This window comes from Danaus plexippus, chromosome 4 (genome assembly GCF_018135715.1).
Source record: "Danaus plexippus chromosome 4, MEX_DaPlex, whole genome shotgun sequence".
Classification (NCBI taxonomy): domain Eukaryota; kingdom Metazoa; phylum Arthropoda; class Insecta; order Lepidoptera; family Nymphalidae; genus Danaus; species Danaus plexippus.
This window is the reverse complement of record NC_083538.1, coordinates 6,885,996-6,907,088: the sequence shown is the minus strand read 5'-3', so window position 1 is coordinate 6,907,088 and position 21,093 is coordinate 6,885,996. Positions and strand designations below refer to the sequence as shown.

General features: G+C 32.0%; 2 protein-coding genes across 2 annotated transcripts; one reads left to right on the top strand and one right to left on the bottom strand.

Annotated features, from left to right (window-relative positions):
• The first annotated feature begins 65 nt into the window (after positions 1–65).
• On the top strand, positions 66–5,425 carry LOC116768701 (nucleoside diphosphate kinase homolog 5-like). Its single transcript, XM_032659494.2, has 4 exons — positions 66–301; positions 3,659–3,831; positions 4,713–4,858; positions 5,107–5,425. The coding sequence occupies exons 1-4, from the start codon at positions 161–163 to the stop codon at positions 5,352–5,354; spliced, it is 708 nt and encodes a 235-aa protein (XP_032515385.1). The 5' UTR covers positions 66–160; the 3' UTR covers positions 5,355–5,425.
• LOC116768698 (uncharacterized) lies at positions 5,024–19,556 on the bottom strand. Its single transcript, XM_032659486.2, has 21 exons — positions 19,359–19,556; positions 18,296–18,365; positions 18,072–18,216; positions 16,567–16,758; positions 16,176–16,209; positions 15,723–15,780; positions 14,434–14,581; positions 13,353–13,550; positions 12,912–13,025; positions 11,996–12,192; positions 11,513–11,610; positions 10,363–10,610; positions 9,913–10,074; positions 9,632–9,766; positions 9,313–9,435; positions 8,677–8,980; positions 7,968–8,092; positions 7,451–7,637; positions 6,670–6,809; positions 6,357–6,498; positions 5,024–6,093 (listed from the first exon to the last, which is right to left on the bottom strand). Exons 1-20 carry the CDS (start codon positions 19,411–19,413, stop codon positions 6,364–6,366), a joined length of 2,868 nt encoding a protein of 955 aa, XP_032515377.2. The 5' UTR covers positions 19,414–19,556; the 3' UTR covers positions 5,024–6,093; positions 6,357–6,363.
• Positions 19,557–21,093: the final 1,537 nt, after the last annotated feature.

Below are 21,093 nucleotides of genomic sequence, written 5' to 3'. Positions count from 1 at the left end.
AATACTCTTTTCTTAGGACAGCAAACGTTTTATAGTCTATACATTTAGAACGGTTATGAATTTTATTGACATAATCAATGAAGTTTACTGAACATTCGTAGCTATAGATCAATATATCAAACAGATATTTGTATAATTATAAATCGAGTATAATACAGAGATGTCTGTGGCGTCGTCTGACTCCGGTGCGGAGTATCACACGTTCTCAGAACGAACGCTGGCGATCATCAAGCCGGAGGCCTTTGATGACGCTGATGCTATCGAGGACCATATAGTCGATAACGGGTTCATGATTCTTGCTGTTAGTATGATAATTATTATTCAAATAGCCAATGGGTTCTAACAGAACATACACGGGAAAACTTAAAAAAACACATTACCTCTATAATAGTCAAGTGGAAAATTATTTATAAATACAAACGATAACTTTATGACGGAATATTGATTTCTCTGTAAGTTTTTGTCTTATCAAGTTACAACCAAAGTCAATTTATGATGTATTATAATGACATCAATATGATTGATTCATGATTCGCCTACACAATAAAGAACGCGTAAAATTGATAGCTTTAGTCCGAAAACGACTTTTCATACAAGCGTTAAGCCATAAAAAGCAAATGACTTTGTCACGACACGAATAATAAATGTAAAAACTTCCAATATTCGTATTCCATTTCCTTTATACGAAATGTTGGCAAATATAAAACATTTAATAAATAAAATGTCTAGACAAAAGATACCGTCTCACATTTAGTGTCAGACACGAGACATGTTCTTGTAAATGTGTACCTACGAGCAATGACAAAATTGTACATTGAATAGCATTAAAAATTATATTTATCCAAACTAAATATTATATGTTATAATAAATATTTTAGGAATGGAAGCTTTTGTATCAACGTCCGTAAAAGCAGGAATAAATAAGTATAATATATACGTATATATATATATATATATACATGTATATACTTATATTATATGAGTAATAATTATGAAAGTTGAATATTTTAAAGTTATGGAACTGAATTCCGAGATCGATATAATATAAAATGTTGAAACAAAGAGGAATCTTTTTTAGGGTGGGGTCGCTAGTGGCCGGCGGCGTGTGCGGGGGACTCGTATGCAAAATACATCCACATTAGTTAAGGGGGCCTTTCATTATTCCACGTCACAGACACTGTTCTCAGGGTTGGCAGTTGAAGTTATAAACTCAGCCCTAAATATTATTATTTCTGACGCAGACCTAAAGCTCCAACTTGGATATGTTTTGATTAATTTAAATTTGATATAAGTTATTAATTTTGTGATAATGTGACATCTAAATGTATTGATTTATAAAATCGTACTCCTCACATTTTTATAAAAATAAACGTATATTTATATTATATATAGCTATATAATATTTAGAATAATTATTTCAAACGATAAACCTCTCGTGTTGATAGGTTTCGTTTAATCTCTTGAATCTTCTGTGTGTTCAACCCTGCGATCTTCCCCAGCCTCGGCGCGGTCAGTACTGTTATCTATGGAAACCATAGAAAAAAACTAATTACATATCCCCATTGAGGTTCGGAAGGGCTCTGCGACAAGTCCGCGTGATATGAAATTTGATTTTTCAGTTTACATTCTAATGAAAATGTAGGTATAAACAATCGTGCGGCTACCGATCTATGGCCGCTGTCCCTTGAGGAGTTTTGTTTTGTTATTAGTATGTACATATATACCTAACATTTTAGTCACATTTATCAGGTTTCCATTACTTGTCCCTCACTTATTCCCCACATACAATTATAGGATACTGGAATTCGTACGCGGATTTACTCGCCTATCAGAATTTGACAGTGTTTTCTTTTAACTAAATATAACCAATGGGCGATGGCTTCTCTACGACTATTTCAATATTATTCTAATGCCAATTAAACCGGTGTTCAGCATGATTCACTGACAAACACACAACGAAATAATTTTCCACATTTCTATTATTAGTTATAGTGTATAATATTATTAAAAGGGTCGCGACTATTCGGGGGTGGTGATAGTTTATCTATTCGTTAATGTTTAACTTTATGATATAATTTCACGAATCGTTATGACGCACACGTAACACGAGTAGGTATGACTCAAGGTGGCCAATGTATCTAATGGGCTCTAGCTTAGCTTTATTTGGATAGCACCATGATATAATGGTCTGTCATTTCCAATAGGACATCTGCCAAGCTCTTGAACCATATCACATAGAAAGTCATTATAATACTATTATGTCTCGCTTTTGGCACATTTGTTTAGATTTTTTTTATTATATTATGCTAAGGCTTCATTCGCACTTTAATCGTGGAATATTTTGCCAACATCAACGTTCTATTTGTGGGATAAATTATATTATTTAGAAATCGTAACGTCATTTAAAGAAATGATTTGTCAAAAATTGAATAATAATTTTTTAAATTTTTTTTTCATTACACATAAGACTTTCCATTAATGTGAAAATAAAAGTGTTGTTTATTCTTTTATAGTAAAGCTTTTAAGAGCTTTTTTTTGATAAATACAAAACAGTATTCCTTATCAACATTAAATAGTAATTAAATATTACATTTTGTTAAAAAAACTGTTATAAATGACATGTGACAACTTTTTTAGTAAATCGCCGAGTTCAAAGATAAAATTACCTATTTCGAAACAGGTAGGAATTGTTGGTATTTTGTAAAAAGAAATAAAAAACCTACTCTCCAAGAGCGTATAGTCTTTTTTAGATATAATATAATAATATCTAAAATTTTTACGACTTTGTATATTTATGCTTATTAGAATTATTGGGTACTTAAAAAACATCGAAATAGTATGACATATTTAAGGTGCTGCTCAATTTTAATAGCCATTATTCAAATTTTGAACATATGGCTATAGAATCAGCTTACTAGTATAATCTACTTTCACATCTTTACGCATCTAAAAATTATCTCCCATTAGATAATGCAAAATAAATATTTCGAACAAGAGCGATGTACAAAGTCAAAATATGTATATAGTATATATATACATACATACGTACGTTTCTATTTAATCCTCGTATAGGAATGCAGGTAACTGGTAAGTGATTAGATCTCATTCTGATGGGGTCACTTTATTATTTAAAGCTCAGTGCAGTTAGTTCGTTATCGGAGGGAGCATTATAAATGTACTGAGGGCTTAAAACGTAGTAAATACTTAAACACATTGAAGGGCGTCTCCAAAAACGGGAATTAGTGAATACAAAACAATGTAGGTCCGATTATTCTAATTACTACTTCAGTACATACGGCAAACGACTGCTCGACTACTCTTAAACTGAGAAGTAAATAACAATAATCGGTGTAAAATGTATTTAGACACGATTGTGAGACACCCTCACTCACTCCGCACAGAGAAAGAATGAAAAATTAAATGATGTATTCGGTTATTTATAATATCCTTAAAAATTGAGAATAATATTTAAGGTATAAAATTAGGTTGAACAATGCAATAATTAGAAGGACTCTGAACTTAAACTCTAGCGGTAATTTTTAAAGTTTGGAATTTTTTTGCTGTATGCAAAGTTGTTTTAAAATTGAAAAACGGTTGGCAATTAATTTCTCACATTTTTAGTTATGTGTTCCTTCTTATGTTAAACATTTGTTACCAGCGCCGCAAAGTCAAACTGACACCAGAGCAAGCCGCGGAGTTGTACCGCGGGCACTATGGAAGACATCACTTCCCTCACTTGGTCGCTCACATGTCTAGTGGACCTATTATAGCTCTGGTATTGGCGGCACAGAACTGCATTCACAAGTGGAGGGTGTTAATGGGACCTGCTAGGTAAGTTATTGTACGTAATGTTTGTCAAGTATTTAAAGCTTACATTTCCCTTAGTTTCACTTTGAAAATATTATAAGATACACATTTATTTGCATATATTTTGGGAATGTGAATTTTTTTTTATTAATATCGCATCAAGTAACATTGATATTAAACGCATCTACTAATTATTTAGAACACACGACGTAAAGCGTTTTATAAACGTTCTAATTAACGACAGTATTGAAATCAATTGAATAAAACTTAGACACTATGTTTTTCATTTCATTCCGCCCTCAGCGAAATTATCTGTCAGGTCCTTTATACAGGTTATTGTATATAAGTCCTATACCTATCCATGTCATTGTTGTATTAGTATATATAAATCTCATTTATCCATTATTTCTACTTCTCATAATGGAATGGTTAGTTTCCAATAAGTCAATTAACACACAACTCCGAAGACTACGGAGACTTTCTTTAATTTTGTCTATGTTAATAAATGTAACTGAAGTGTCCGTATGTGATTCCAAATTACCGGCTAACTACTAAACGGATATATACGGTTCTTACAAAAAAAAAAATGTCTTTCATCCGTCTGTCTTATCTCTAGAAAGATTTTGAAAATAACTTTCTTCGCAGGAAGGCAATTTCATATACATATTAACCACCATAAAGAAGGAGCAGGTTTTCAATTCGACTGTATTAGGTTTATTACGATATTACTCCTTCATTTAAATACCGATTTTAAAATATTTCTTTTTAATCGCAAGGGCATTATCTTGAGTTAGAAATGAAAACTCATAAGTAAAGTTTATCTCAATATTTAGTTTCCTTGAAAAGCCGCAGGCGACAGCTAATGTAATATAAGATCATGATTATAATTATATGTATTTGTTTAGAGTGGTCGAAGCGCAGGCCTATTGGCCGGACAGTCTGCGGGCTTGTTACGGACGTCGCACTAAATACGGGGACTACTTCAACGCTCTTCACGGAAGCGAAAACTACGGGGAGGCGATACGGGAAATACATTTCTTCTTTCCCGAAAGTGAGATTTCTAAATGACTTGGAGTAATGATCTTTTATAAATCATTTAATTATTACGTCTGCGTCGTGTTTTAAAAACTACAGATTTTGGTTCACATACATTACCTATGCACAGATAATATTCAAGCTTCCTGTACAAAAACAACATAAAAGTTAAATAAAAAACTTAATTTTTAATATAATTTATTTAATAAAAACAATACATTAAGTAAGGCCACAACTATTACGTTCAATGCGTATGTTTGCCAGTGATCGTGGGTCCGCTGCTCCGTCAGTGGCAGGTAGGTGACTATATCCTGAAGTACATATCCCCGACCCTCGCCCCGGCCCTGACCACGCTCGCCCACGACCGGCCCGCGGAACCCTTGTTGTGGCTGGCCGACTACCTGCGGAGACACAACCCCAACCAGCCGGAACTGGCGCCGCAACCGACTGACATGAGGGAAGAGAGGAAATGCCAAACGCCCACGCCGTCAGAAGTCACACCAGACAAATGAATCTCATGACAGTAACGAAGCAAGATGATTAAAATAATGCAGAAAAATTTCAATATATATTTATATTTCTATGTGTAATTTTATTTTCCTCTATATTAAAAAAATTGTGAACGCGTCTGATAATGGCGAAGTTTTTATTAAAATTAACATTGGGATTTCTTTTTTGCAATAATTTTTGTTTCTTAATTTTATACTGTATGTAGTTTGCTAGGACAATATGAGTAGAAAATTCCAAGTATATTGCGATTTTATATGCAAAAAAAACTGAATATTAATATTATATTTTTCTTTAAAACACACAATTTAAGAAAAATTAAAAATAAGTAATTGTATATTTTCTATAGAAAACGCAAAAGTATCTTTAACATTATGTGTCACAACTAAAGAGTTTGAATATATCAATTTTATTTTCATATAAATAAAGGTTAAATGGCAACACCATAAATAAAACGCAATTTTTTTCCCCAATTCTATAATGCACTCACAAAAGATTTTTCTATCACAGGCTAACGTATATCAATGGTATGAGTTATTACGTACAACATGTAAATATGCGTGCGAGAGATCCACGCGGTGGTTGGTAATGAGAGACACACGAGGACGGGAGACTAAACACAAAAGGGAACTTAAAATAATAAACTAACTTAAAATAAAACCGAAATTAAAATTTAACAGAACGGTTAAGTATTACATTTTATATGAGAAATGATTACATGCTAATGAGATATATCTTCGGTGTCTGAAAAGAAAGCAAAAGAAAAATTATTTTACTATCTATATTTATCTTTTTTTATGTAAGTTAATTATTAAAAGTAATAATGAGATACTTTTAACAATACATATATATATATATATATATATATAAAATAAACAGGTTCCAAAATCTCTTATCCACCATTTTTATTTCCCCCACCACTGACCTCCTGTCAATTATATTCCACTTCTATTATAGATCAATAATAATGTACATTTCCTTTATTAAGTTCATATGACCATTCTTACATGATCTCTATATAGCTGGCGTCATCTGTAGCCTGGCCGGCCGTTCCCCACAGAATCCAATCATGCCACAGATAAATCTAGATCCAGAGGACTTGATCAGCTCGATGATACTCTCACCGTACACCTCCATCATGTTGCGACACTGGAAACAAAGGAGCAGTCTGTCATGTAAAACATACTGAACGGATGTAGGTGGAGCTGTCCCATAATACACGGAAGGATTATGTCTAGATTATAACGCGTGCCTTCATCCCGCGTAGTTCGGACGTCGGTAGTGCTAAGTCACGTGACACGCTCTATAGTATAGTCTCACCCTTTTCGCAAATTTCGCCGGCAGCTCATTGCACGCCAGTTCCGTCACATGTATTATATCGTCGTCCAGCTTCTTGTTGGTGGCGAGCTTCTTCAACACCTGGACAATGGACTCGCAGACAGCGCAGTTCAGGACTTCACCTGGATAGAAAAAAAAATTACTATGACAGCATTGAACCGAATCTGCGGCTAACTGGAGCATTTCAAGTGCTTTACAAATTTACTATGAAAGCTTATTTCGTAATGCGTCATTAACAGTTTAATTCAGTGCCAAACGTATTTTACGAGAACAGTAAAGATCTTTCAAATCAAATCCCGGGCCTAATTTTATCAATATTCATCTAGGCTACCACTAACATAAGTCCTTTAATAAATTTGTATTTGAAATCTACTAATATGAAGCTATTTGAAATAAAATTTAAAAAAATCATTGCAAATAAAAATCATGTTTTTGGATGATTCAACGTAAGTGGATCACTTCAATGTATTCCTGTATGTTTTATGATTATAAAATAAAGGCCTATCGGTCGGACTGACTTACACGTACAAAATATGAGAATTTCGGGTACAAGAATATATGCATGTTTCGTTAAAAATACTCGGAATAGGAAACAAGGGCAGTTAGCATGTCTGCCTCCTTTGTATCGTTTTAATGTTTAAACTGACCGGACTATAAGTCTTTGTTATTGGTGAGCATTACATATGTTTATTATTATGTATGTATACTAATTTTTGAAAACAAAAAAATAGGTATATATATATGTATATATATATATGAGCACCTTTAAAGTGATCGATGCCGGAGGGTTTGCACAGCTTGAGCTGCTGGCACACCTCGTCGGGGTTCAGCTCCTGCACCAGGAGACTGATCACGAGGTCCGCGTACTTCTCCACGAACTGGTCACACTCGTTCCTCACAGACTTCGGCATCCGCTTACACACGCCGTGCACCACCTTCTTTATTTCGTCCTGCGATCGGCTTCATATTAACGTCCGCGACGAGTAATGTTTGTGTTACATACACGGTGGGATGTCCACGAACGAATTTATGTTATTTTGTCTTGCACATCGATGTAAGGAATTTTAAATTGTTTATACAATGAATAGTAAGTAACAAAAGTGTGTGTGTGTGTGTGCATATGTGTGTGTGTGTGTGTGCATATGTGTGCGTTTGGGCGCGTGCGTGTGTGTGTGTATGCGCGTGTGTGTGTGTGCGTGTGTGCGTATGGGCGCGTGTGTAGGCGCGTGCCTGTGTGCATATGGGCGCGTGTGTGGGCGCGTGCGAGTGTGCGTACATACAACGTTATGTTTGTCCTTGATCTGGTCGTCGATCTCCTTGAGCACGAACTCGCAGATGACACACACGGGGTTCTGGTTGTGGACGGGTCGCCCGTTCACTGTGTGGTCCGGGATCTCGTTGGTCTCTGACAATTATAATGTATAGAGATATTATTATATTAACTAGTTGTTTCTCACGGGTTTTTGCACTTTCATAACATGGTGAACCTAAAAAAAAAATGATCTATCTGTCACACTGTCCTAATGTGAATTGTTAAGACCTATACATTCAGGTTGTTTCGGCTGAAAAAATAGCATTATTCGGTTCATCATCCCGCCTACAACATACTACCCAAAAGCCATCTCAATATATATATATTTAATGTCTAATACAAAGCGTCCTATTATTTGTTTTAATCTAAAGTTAACCTCCATGTCGGTTTATGTCTACCCACTACTTTGCATTAAATCGTATTTTTTTTATATTAATTTCATGTATTAATGAGACCTAAGACTTTCTCGAGTATTCGTTGAAATAAAACTAATGTTTTCCTGGTTTACTTCTCCTTTCTTATTATTTCTGACACCCTACTCCCATTTTTCACCTCGTGTTCGTGATCACGGTCGCCACGTGACCGAGACGGGAGTGAGTAGTTAAAAAAAATTATAAACGTAGTAAATAAGAAAAATATAAATACGCGTAGTAAATAAGAAAAATATATATAATTACCAATATCTCCTACGCCGGGTTCCAGCATGTTCCTGGGCAGCATGGGTCGTTTCCGTGCATTCCAGTCTCCTCTCAGATGCGGCTTGCGGTGGAACCTGTCTATATCTGTGATCCTCAGCGGGTCCGTGCGTGTGTGCTCGTCCTTGCACATTTTGAGGAACACGCATATCTCCTGAGCCGTGAGATCAGCTATCAGCATCTCTATCAGCTGGTCCGTGTGCGACTCGACGAAGTTTACGCACGCCGGGCGCATATTCGCCGACAGGCTGTTGCAGAGACTGTCTAAGGCTTTCCGGATGCTAGCCTGGAATTAAATGTTCATATACAGGCTCGTTCAATACCAATGTGTGACAGGTATAAGCAAAACCTATGCTGGTGTGGGGCTTCATAAAATACAACTGTTAGGATGCGATCCCGGAGGACCTACAAGTATAATTTCTATCTCATAAATTAATCTGTTGCCTAAGCTCGATTATTATAGTTCCATCAATATCCGTTCAGTAATTCTTGCTTGTTTACAATGTTTACTGAGGTTATTGCAAATGAAGAATTTTGGTCTCTTTATATAATCAATCCTCTTATAATCCAGATATGATCCAGTGACGGTATAAATATAAATAAATATTTTGTAACTACCTCTGTTTTATTATCCTTCAGAACGGTTTCTACTTGTTGAACCGCGAACAGACATAAGGCACAGTTTGGACTGTCCGATACTTTGACCTTCGACTTGGGGCAGAGGCCTAAGGTTGGACAAACCTGTAATATATCACTCGTATTATAATTGAAAGCTGCGGTTTTGTAGTGTTCAGGATTTATTTCTTCAGCAGAAATAATATTAAGTATTTAATTTATTTTATTAGAAATTTAATTATTTCATAATATTTTAAAAATCTCTGATAATTTTAACACAGCCGATGATGTTTGTAACGTGAACACGCTGTATAAGTACTACCTCTGCGGGATCCATTTCTTGCACCAGCAGCGCTATAACGGCAGCTCCGTACTGTGACACGAACTGCCTACAGGTAGAGTCTATGGCGTTCGGCAAAACATCGCATGCGTTTTCTACCACTTTCTTTATCGCCTCCTACAAAATAACATATGGGTAAAGTCAATACATATGGCAGTTCTATATATATATGGAGTGAGCATTTCCTCTACATAAGTAGTATTTGCGACCTCTATCATGTATCTGTTTTATATGATATAAGTATTGTTTAACAAATATCTAACCTCAGTGTTTTCGTCGCTGAGCTCAACTTGTATATAATGTAGGAAGTATTGACAGAATGTACATATCTCAGTATTTCCTGTTTGTGGCACAGACACAAACATCCTCTCGATAGGAAGCTGGGCTTTATCCGCGTCTAAGATTTTTACATTATCTTGTTTTGGCTGAAACATAAAAAATATTATAAGAATTTTTTTTTGTTGTTTCTTTGAAATCTATTTTTACTATAAAATCATAAAATGTCCTCCCGAATTGTTTATTGGAGGAATATATATTTGACACTAAATATTCCTTGGCCAACATGCCCATAATCTATGTATAAAATATCTCATAGCTGTGTGAATAGAAATTTGTGTGTGCATGCAAATCCATGACAATTAACAACCATCAAAGATACTTACATTATCCATATACATCTATAAAGTATGTATAATGAATGCATTGTGTTTCACCTTATGTGTATAGCTGTTGGCTTCATCGGCTCCAATAAGTGAGTCAGATATTCCGATCGTCTTAATCTCCAGCTCAGTGGGCAGTAAGGGAGCGATGGTTATGTCCGTCTTCTTTTTACAAACGCCGAGGAAACCGCAGATTAATTGAGGCTGCATTTCGGCTGTGAGGAACGTGTAGACTACTTCATAATATTGATCCACTAGGTGAAGACATTCGTCCTTGAAGCTGCCGGAGTGCTTGCAGAGACCTGGAACACGGTTTGATATATATGTAGCTTGCGACTGAAATCGAAAGAATCGTGGTGTGGATAACTTAGTTCTTTTATTAAAATCAGGAGATAGTCACCGTCGCCCATGAACATCCGCAACATAAGGGATGATGCGGACGCGTTTCCGACCTGGATTGTGAAAGAGGGAGAGGAAAGGGTGGGGAAAGGAAAAGGGCAACCGTCTCTCTCACTCATAGGACGAAACGCAGCCATTAAAGACTACTTCACGCCGAGCTTCCATGAGAAAGTGATACTTCCCCGATCGAGTCAGCTCATCCATGCTTTAGCTGTAGTTACTTGATCACAGATCTACCACCTTCAGTCAATTTTAACCCCAGAGAGATACAAGTTTTAGTCCCCAGTAACAAAACATTCACTGTGTTCCTACAGTTCCAGAACAGTATGAAACCTTGACTACTAAGAGTATGGAAACCTTGGTATCGATATCTCTAGCGGTGATCATTTCCAGGGTCATTTAATAGACCAGGCCAAATTGACCTCCATGAAATTTGGTGTGCTGAACAAAGCGAGGGGGCACTTAACCTGGGACAAATCCCAGCTCACATGGAGTACAGTACTATTATATCGGTCTCTTAAAGAGAGGTGTGACCTGGTATGTGAGGGATCGGCAACACGCAAGTAATAACCATGATATTGCAGGTTTCCACAGGTTACACTATTTTGTTTTTGTATTTATTTACTATAACATGTATAAATAAATTATCTTTGGTATAAAATTGTATGAATGTTAGGTTAATTAATTCTATTGTCTACATACAGTTTCTCGTGTTATCAGTTACTAATTTCCATAAATCTTAAATTAAGAAAAAAATTGTTTGTATATAATATTGATAATGCTTTGTATATAACATTAGCCTCACCAACAAGTATCTTCTTGAACTCAATCTTAGTTGTGTTAGCGACCAACGTGTCACGGAGATGTTTCACAATTTGCTCGCAGAACTCGCACGGGATGTCACTGTAATACAAATGTAATGAAGTTAGGAAAATGCCAGTATATATATGCGAGAATATAGAGGAACAACTTTTGTAACAAATGCAGGCAACACTGCTTAAAGAATGAAGAATATATATCACTTTTTATTTTCACTTCTGGCAATAAAATATCATAATATATATTTTAATAACTATAATACTTTTGTTTCATTTATTTTACGTTCTCAAAAATACTTTTAACAAACTATGTTTTTACGGTGACCTCCACGCTAACTTATTCTGTATACTAGTATAAAATTCAAATATATGATATGACAAAGAGCTATAGTTGATGAAAATGTGTGTACATACATCTATAACACACAAAAAACAATCATTTGATATTCTTTCTAAAGATCTATACTCACTCGGATGCTTTGAGATGCTGTTCATCATCGGGGAAGGTGTACAGGTCGTGCGTGTGGTATAAGTGGGCACATTGTCCACTGAGGTGACACACGTCCTCCGCTGTGAAATCTTTCTTTAGAGCTTCTATTATATTTTCATAATATTTAAACACCAGCATGGAACAGGAATCTGACAGCGAGCCCATCTCTTGACAGACCTGTGAAGTTACAATAGTATTATGAATTTTATTACATATATAGATATATTGATTAGGACTTCTCAATATATGTAAAGGAATTGAGAAAGATATCTGTAGAGCAACAAGTTGTTAAACAAAATCAGCCCCAACCCCCGTGCAATCCCCACCATACAATATATAATATCATCATTACTAGTTATATTCCAGTTGACTTAAGTCATAACAATATATAGTATTACCTATATAATCTATTTTATATTTCTGTATTTATAGTCCTTTTTATATTTTTGCCTTGACTTTTTATTTATTTATACTGTCAAGACTTTTTCTTTTGTAATTTATTTGTACGAGCATATATTATTTGCTGCTAGTAGAAGAGAATATTCGAACCGGTAGCGGGGGTAGAGGCTTAGCCTATGTGACGTCATTGATGACGTAATAATAGTCTGAAGGTATCGTTCAAAGACATATACGGTACGGCCTTACGGCCTTAGCACGAGGTTTAAGCCCCGGTGACACTGTCAGAGTCAATAGGACGTACGGCTATAGTGAAATCGAAAAAAGATTCACCACCTTCGGTACAGCCTTTGGAGCGAACGGGCGAACTATTATGTTTCTGTATTAGATACTAAATATTACAATATAATAAAGTTATTACTGTATTAGGTAAAATAAAATTGTAGCATTTGGTTTAATACTGCTTATATATTATTATAATATCCGTCTGTAAGCCTAACCTTCAGTAATCCCATAAGGAAGTCTTCGTAGCTGGTAGCGTCGAACCTTTTCCTCGCTATACCAACACTACGCCTGCAATTGGTGCAATCTTCTCTCAACTTCAGGGCAGATGACTGAAAACACGTATTAAATGAATACAAAAAAAAACTACCAAATGTTAATAGATCTTAAGCAATAAATATGTTATTAACAAATGCAACATTCATTATTCTATACCTATTAACATTGCGTATATTTAGTGTTTGAAACGAAAATCAATATTGTATAAAGATATTATACAGTAACAGATTATACACAAAAAAAAAAATTAAGGTGTTGCAAAAACAAAAAATACATCAAATTTAATTTAATTTGTGAACTTAATATTTATCTATACCACTATCATTTGACTAATACCTTTTTAGTTGTCACTAACCAAATAGACTTAATACACAACTTACATAGTCTTCTAACATGTGATCTATTCTCTCACTGTTACAAAGGCCGGCTACAGAGCACACAGCATCCGGGTTCATCTGCGAGGAGAGCGTCTCGACCAGCTCGGGCACGAAGTCGTCAGCGAGCACCTTACATTCTTTCCTTATTAACTTAACCGGAATCAGATCACATTCACCTTCAAAAACTGCTTTCAAATCCTCCTGAAATTTATTTATTACATTGTTAGTTAAAACCAACGTCATTGATAAATAGGGTCAATTATAATATAAAGATTTTAAGTCCTTTCAACACTGAAGCTGAGACATCAGTAAAAAAATTAATAGAATTAAATCAATCCATATATATATATTATTTTATTTTTAATGCAATAATTTAATATATATTTAAGACTTATTTCGTAAATAAAAAAAATAAGCTAAGGCTCCAGTTGAAATTAAATTTTAATTACACAAACATAATACTATGAGAGAAATATTATTTTGAATATGAGAAAGTTTAAATTAAATATAATGCTTATCTCATTAATTATTTAAAATAATTTTATGTGTACACACTATCATTCAATACTGAATGAAATTTGTTTTTATTTAAAGGTCACTAACCCACTACCATTAAGATGTAGCGGTCAATTTTGTGAATAAAAAATAAGTATGTCATATGTTTATAAAGAATTAAATCTTTTATGTGAAGGCTGAATACATATACACCTTAGCTATTTCTAATGTAACACTAAAATAAAAAGTAAACAAAAAAAATTTGGAACTTAGATTTAAATAAAAAGAATGCACTTAATATTTTTTTTTTCTGAGATAAAAATGTATATGTCATGAATTAAGTATTTTGCATAATTTTCATTACTCAAAATCTGAAAATGTTAAATACATATATTATATAAATAAGCCCACACATAGGAACTGTTTTGTAGACATCATTTTTTGCTAAAAAAAAGATACCAGACATTCCTTTTTCAAAGTTATGAACAACTTTTTTTTGTTTTTATAATTCTTATCTTTTATATATGAACTATTTTAGGATATTTTTCCTTGGTGACTGTATTAAAAATCAATGTTTTTCTGCTCGTACCTGTGTCTGGTTACTCTCCAGCTGGTCCCGGGCCTGCTTCACCATATCTTTACATATCTTGCATATACTATCATTATCTTCGGGGTATGTCTGTTTGGACCAAACCTTTTGTACGCAGTGGTGAGTTGCCTTACACTCCTTGCCAGTACTAAAATAGAGATATATGTATATAATTTTTATAAATTATTTTTATTATATATATTATATAATAAAATGATACAAAAAGATTTCTTTCATCTTTCTTTTCATGAACTATTAATATATACCTAATATCATTGAAGACATAATCAAACCGTATAATTCTTTAGAAGACATTGTAATTATAGTGATTGCTAACTTATTTTAAGAAATGAGTAATCACTGGCAGGTAATAGGCATTATGTGTTGGTACAAATAACATGCATTGTGTACAAAATACAAATATGATAAAATCCAACACCAGAGGAAATGATAAACCGCAAATTAGGTAAACATGACAATGAGTTGTGTTTCCAAAACATTTATGAAGGAAGTCAAAAAACAATATTATTACAATCCATTGTATGGTAGAACGCTGTACATACACTGAAACATATATATAAAAAAGCTAGAAGAACATAATAAAAATATGTTTATTTTATCTAAATTATTTTTAATATTTAAATATGAATTCCTATAATAAATACCGGCAAAAATACCGAGATAATCATGTTAATTAAATGTAAAATATTTCGTTATCTTTTAGCTATGTAAAGTAGCGTGTTGTTTGCAGGCCATATTAATGGTGTATGTTTGTAGTGATTGACGAATGCGTCCTTGACAGAGATATCGATAATATGAAAACCAGGAAATCATAATAAAATTACATTTTTAAGTTGTCCGAGCGACTTTGGCCAATGCAAGCACGAGCCACTATAAACTGCTCTATTATCCAGTGAAAATTATATTTAAAAAAGTACAGACATTATTAAGATAAAACCGAAAAAACGACGATTTTTTTTTATTTTGTAGGACTTGTGTTAAAAACAAATAATACAAACACATTTTATTTTATCATAATTATTTATAACCTCAAAGGAAAACTTGTAAATAAATGTTAGTCTGACCGCAAATTATGTACGATTTATTGAAAACATACGCGAGTGACTCACACAAATGATTACTATTAATAAATGCTAAAAAAAAAAAATATTTATTCTTGTTATAAAATTATGTGAGAATAAATCAATTTATGGATTATATTTAAAACAGAGACATTATAGCGTCGAATAATATTTAAGAATTATATATTTGTATATATTCTGTGTTACCTGAAATTACTGCACCAATATGAAGGACCCCACGTACAACGAGCGCCTCCCAACAAATCTATACACATAAATATATATATTTAATAATTATACAGTGAAATAAAACAATGTTTATATCACAGAAATAGTATAAGAAGTCAGTATAGTCAGTAGTAAGTCAGTATAAGTAATGACCATTGTTTTATATTTTAATTACGGCTTACGTCAAAAACTAATAAAATCGGTTTTTTATTGACCCTTATTTCGTATCATCTGATTTTCATTAAATTGATCTTATTAAATGATTTATACGTATGTTATTAGATATTTCATCACGTAAGTCACTGTGATAAGTGATAATTGAAATACATATATGTAAACTGCGACTTTATGTTCATTTAACACGCAACTCTTTAACTTGAAGACAACAAATGTATTTTCAACAATTATATTTTTGGTACATATTATACTCACGTTTCTCTTTGCTCGGTTCGTTTGACCTCTTTTTCTGTAAAAAAAACATTTGTTTATTTTTTTGTTAAATGTTATCATTTCTGAGAAAATTTTGACAGCTGCGTGTTTAGTGCAACTTTTACGCGCCCTTTTAATGTTACAGCAAACGTCACTTATAAAATAATTAAGTTTCCTATTTTAAATATATTTTATATGTCTATACAAAATCAATAATAAAAATCTATTGTATTAAAACACATAGAAAGCTATTGTAGCATTAGTAATTAGTTTTAAGCATCCTGATAGGTATGAAATCCTATATATATATATATATATATTTATACAACGCGTCTTGAAAGAGACGGGTCGATTCAAGCACTTTTAGCTCTTCAAGTATTCTTAAAATGCTCACCAAATTGAGGTTCTCTAGCTTGTCATTGTTACACATTCCGACTATCCTGCAAATAGTCTGTGGTGTTGTTTTCGATAGCAGAACATGCAAGAGATACTGTCCCAGGTCAGCTGTGTTAGCTTTACACAGACGCTGTACACCTGGAGTAGGAAGGTCGCGGCAGGCCGAGCTGATTGAGGACGAGAGATAGTCCTGGAGAACATGCAATTCATCCTTCACATTGAATTCGTAAAACCTTCTCTTGCTATGGAGCTATTTAGTTGTAGGTACATATATATAACTGTTCATTAATTCTCTTGCTCTGTTTATATTTTATTTAATATTTTTTGAGTATATATAAAATGTTCACTAATCATTCATTCATCATTCACTTGCACTATTCCCAATTATGTAGTGATATGTACCTATCAAATGTTTAGCTAGTGATTCATATTTCATTTACCATTCACTTTTTTTCAAAGCAGTCAATTGGTATATATAAAATGATTCATTTTTTATCATGTATCATCATATTTCCCGGCTATTTTGTCATTAATTTGTAAGAATCTTTTTTTTCCTTATATGGACATAGAATAATTTTTAAATGATATAAATTTTAAGCATAGTTCTCACAAATAAACTAAGTTTTAAGCATAATAAATTCAATGTTTTTTTTTAATTTCCATTGATATAATAATGTAACAGATTAAATATAAATATTTTTAATAATGCATTCTGTGATTATAAAATTTTCCAATATTTTAAAAGGCAGTTAGTTAATAAATGTTTTAACTGAGATTAAAATTTCTCTTATACAGTTACCGGTGTGTGTGCTATCACTATACAAACATCCTTTTATATCCTTATCATTGAACATCCTGACATTTTTAAGACCAACGAAAATTATCAACAAAACCTGATCTTGTTAAATTCCTCGACCTTAATATTAAAGAAGTATTTAAATTTTAATGAGATCTAAGATTTTCGCGAGTTTTATTCATTTAAATGAAACTAATATTTTTCGGATAAACTACGCGTAATTTATTTTTGTAAAAAAATACATCTCGTCTGCCCGTGATCACGGTTGCTGAAAAGTAACCGAAACGTCGAGAGTATGTAGTTTTTTACAAAAATAAATCACGCGTAGTTTATACAAAAAATATTAGTTTCATTTAAGTATTTAAATCTTTTTCGCTTCACCAAATTAGTTTTAAATTATAGATTAACATTATCCATAGAGTGTTAAAAAATCGTTAGCGAAAAAACCGTCGTATGATTGAGAATATTGTAAATGTTAATAAAAACTCATAAATAATTCAACTGTATTAATTAAATTAAATTATGAGAAAAAAATATATTAGTTATAAGGAACATCATGAACACAACATATTCCTACCCGAGTAAGATAAAATCAATAGAAAACCATAAACAAAAAAAATATTATACTTTCAAATTTTATGTCGAGTACGGGCTGAACATTGATTTAGTGTTGAATAAAACATAGTTATATGAGACTTATACATTACCGCATTGATCATAGTATTGACATCTTTCAGCTGACTGAACTTTTGTACAATCTTGTCCGAGATAATGTTATTCTTGACATCGGTGACCTCAAGCTCCCAAACCGTGCTAGTACAGTGACCCACGGCACCACAATCGGCTGCATTCCTAGTAATTAATTGATTATTAAATAATATATGATTTTTCTATGCTGACAAACATAATGAGTTAATGAAAAATATCTTACTTTAAAGATTCACACCAATATGTAGGACCCTTAGCACATTCTCTGGGTATTTGTTTAGCTGTAGACAAACCTGCAATAAAATATAAGTTTAGATAATAACAAAAAAAAAAAGAACCAGTTTCATGAGATAAAAACGATGAGGTCAAAATGTTTATCAATGTAGACTGTAAACAAGTTCAAAATACAACAATTAAGAATGATAATATTCATACAAACAACTAACAGGGGCCATTGTATACATATTTATTTAAATTTATTATATTTATATAACAGAACAACTTTCTTTTTAAATAACACACTAGTAATTATATGGTTATTAAACGTAACAGCACAAACGGGCGAAGAAAATTAGTAAAGATAGTTCAGTTTTATTATTATTCACAATAAAATCAATGCCTCAAATGCGTGAGTAATCAATTTAAACATCATCTGTATTATTGTGTAATGTATCCGATATTATTTGCAATAATATGATCCCCTTCTGTTTGCATTCACAGGAAATTTGATATTAACTTACTCCTGAGTCAGAGTTTGATTTCTGTTATTGAGTCATTATTGTTGTTCTAAAACAGTTGTTCAAACATTTTTACAATATTAACCTTCAACATTTTACAGCAAAACTGACAAATAAAGTTAATAAATTTTTAATTATACTTTTCGGGTAAACTGTGAAATTAAAAAGAAATCTGACAAGTAAAAAAAAGAAAGATAATTTAAAGCAAGTTTAACGTTTTTTTTTTTTTAAAGACCATTTTTATACTCTGTGTTTTCAAATAGTGAAGCACATAGTTTTTAAATTACCCTCCATGTTTATTATTTCATTATAGTCATTTATCATTAACATTTTACATGTAAATTGAACAGAATCATCTCTTTGAAAATAAAACTAAATCTCAACAAAATAAAGTATACCAATATTTGTTGTTATAACATTTATGTTAAAATTAATCGCATTATGTTTAACCTAATTACTTTTGAGTGATTACAACACAAAGAAATAGCGTGGCTGTGGGATTATAAGCAATAAAAATCATATAATTACTTTGATAAAAAAAATACTCACATGTACAACAAAAGAATGATATGGCTACGAGACAAACAGCAAACGTGTTTGTCATTTTGGAAACACGTAATTTAATAATTGTGGTCCACTTTCAATGGTTGCGTGTTGAAGACTAACAAAAATAACTAACAATTTCGCTTTGTTTGTTTCTTGAAAGTTTTATTGCGTATCGATTGATAAACAGTTGTCAAGTCACTGCTGTCATAAAAATAAAAATGCAAGGCCAATGTTGCCAGCTCGTCATTGATGACAGATTTGAAAGACATCATCTAAGAAGTAATTTGTTGTTTTTTGAGTTTTTAACATCATAAATATACTGTTACATATGAATTACAAATGTGTAAATGATGTTTAAAAGCCATATACTTTATATTTGTGATTAATTTTTACTTAGCAAAAAAATAAATACATAAATTTTATATAAATTATGAGTGACATTTTAGGTTACAAATAAAGTCGTTAAAATATTACACACCTTTTATTTAAAAGATATGATATTATATTTTATTGAAATGATTTTTGAGCCATTTAAATATTCATACAATTTTATAAAGATTTTTTCAAAAGCTAACAACCTTTTTATTAAATAAAAATACCTAAGAGTTTTAAAATTTCAGTGGAAAATTAAAAAAAAAAATTATGGAATACATATAGTAAACATAAATTATCAATAATATATTTAAAGAAAATATTATCACAATTAAGTCATAATTACACAAATTAAGAAAACCAATAAATGTTGTAAGAGTCATTTTTAGCTATATCTGTGTATAGTATTCCATTCCATTCCATTCCATATGGTACAGATATGAAATATATTTTTAGCATTTTGTTATAGGACAGCACTTTTAAACGATTTATATGAAGACATTAATTATACTCTATCTTTATAGATATTTAACGAAATTCTTCGGGGTTCAATAGTTTTTAATACTTCAGACTCTCGAGATAAAAAAACAATATTCAACTTATTATTTTTTCTACCCCTAAAATGATATCCCTATAGACAAAACTAATATAATTCTTAATTTTGTCACCCTAATGTTAAAGGAAGGTAAAAATTTAAACACTAAGATTAACTTCTATGTAAGTTTTGTATTATAATAAAATTCAACTATTATATTCCAATTTCTGGAATTCTATTCTATTTTTACATTCTTTGAAATACTTGATTCCTTGCAAAATTAATAATAAAAATTGGAATATAAGTATTTAAACTACATTAAAACCTGTTTTAAGTTATTTTACGTTAAATATTTTCCAATTGTAACGTAATTTTTGTAATGAATAAAATATATTCTTAATCGTAGGTTATTTTATCATTTAACAAATTTAGCTTTTGTTAAAATGAAATGTTACTTCACAACGATAAAACCATGTTCATTTAAAAAATAATTTATATGTATATATATTGACAGAAGATTAAAATTAAAAAGGAATTTTAATGATGTATTATATATTTCTAAACTTTTAATTTTACCCACATTTATTACAAAATTAAAGATATAATATAAAAGTGTGTATATTTTTTTAATAGGACTTTCAATTTATTATAAAGTACACAAAAATCAGCTTTTAGTATTGGAAATTAATAAGAGATTAGTATCTGAAATTAGTAAGAGATGGCAGCACCGTTTATGATTGCATAAAAACTTTAGGTCCGCTACTTGACAATAGATGGCATGTTACAAATTATTACTAATAAAACAACGATATAATGCTATGTACTAATGAA

Bases quoted from the DNA above. Each gene is read 5' to 3' on its own strand.
- LOC116768698 (XM_032659486.2), bottom strand. From the start codon at position 19,413: ATGACAAACACGTTTGCTGTTTGTCTCGTAGCCATATCATTCTTTTGT. The intron at 13,026-13,352 runs GTAAGTTGTGTA...ACGTGTTTTCAG, and splicing joins ATCACATGTTAGAAGACTAT to TCATCTGCCCTGAAGTTGAG. The intron at 7,638-7,967 runs GTATGTACGCAC...AGCCGATCGCAG, and splicing joins TCAAGGACAAACATAACGTT to GACGAAATAAAGAAGGTGGT.
- LOC116768701 (XM_032659494.2), top strand. From the start codon at position 161: ATGTCTGTGGCGTCGTCTGACTCCGGTGCGGAGTATCACACGTTCTCA. The intron at 302-3,658 runs GTTAGTATGATA...ATTTGTTACCAG, and splicing joins ACGGGTTCATGATTCTTGCT to CGCCGCAAAGTCAAACTGAC. The intron at 4,859-5,106 runs GTGAGATTTCTA...TATGTTTGCCAG, and splicing joins ACATTTCTTCTTTCCCGAAA to TGATCGTGGGTCCGCTGCTC.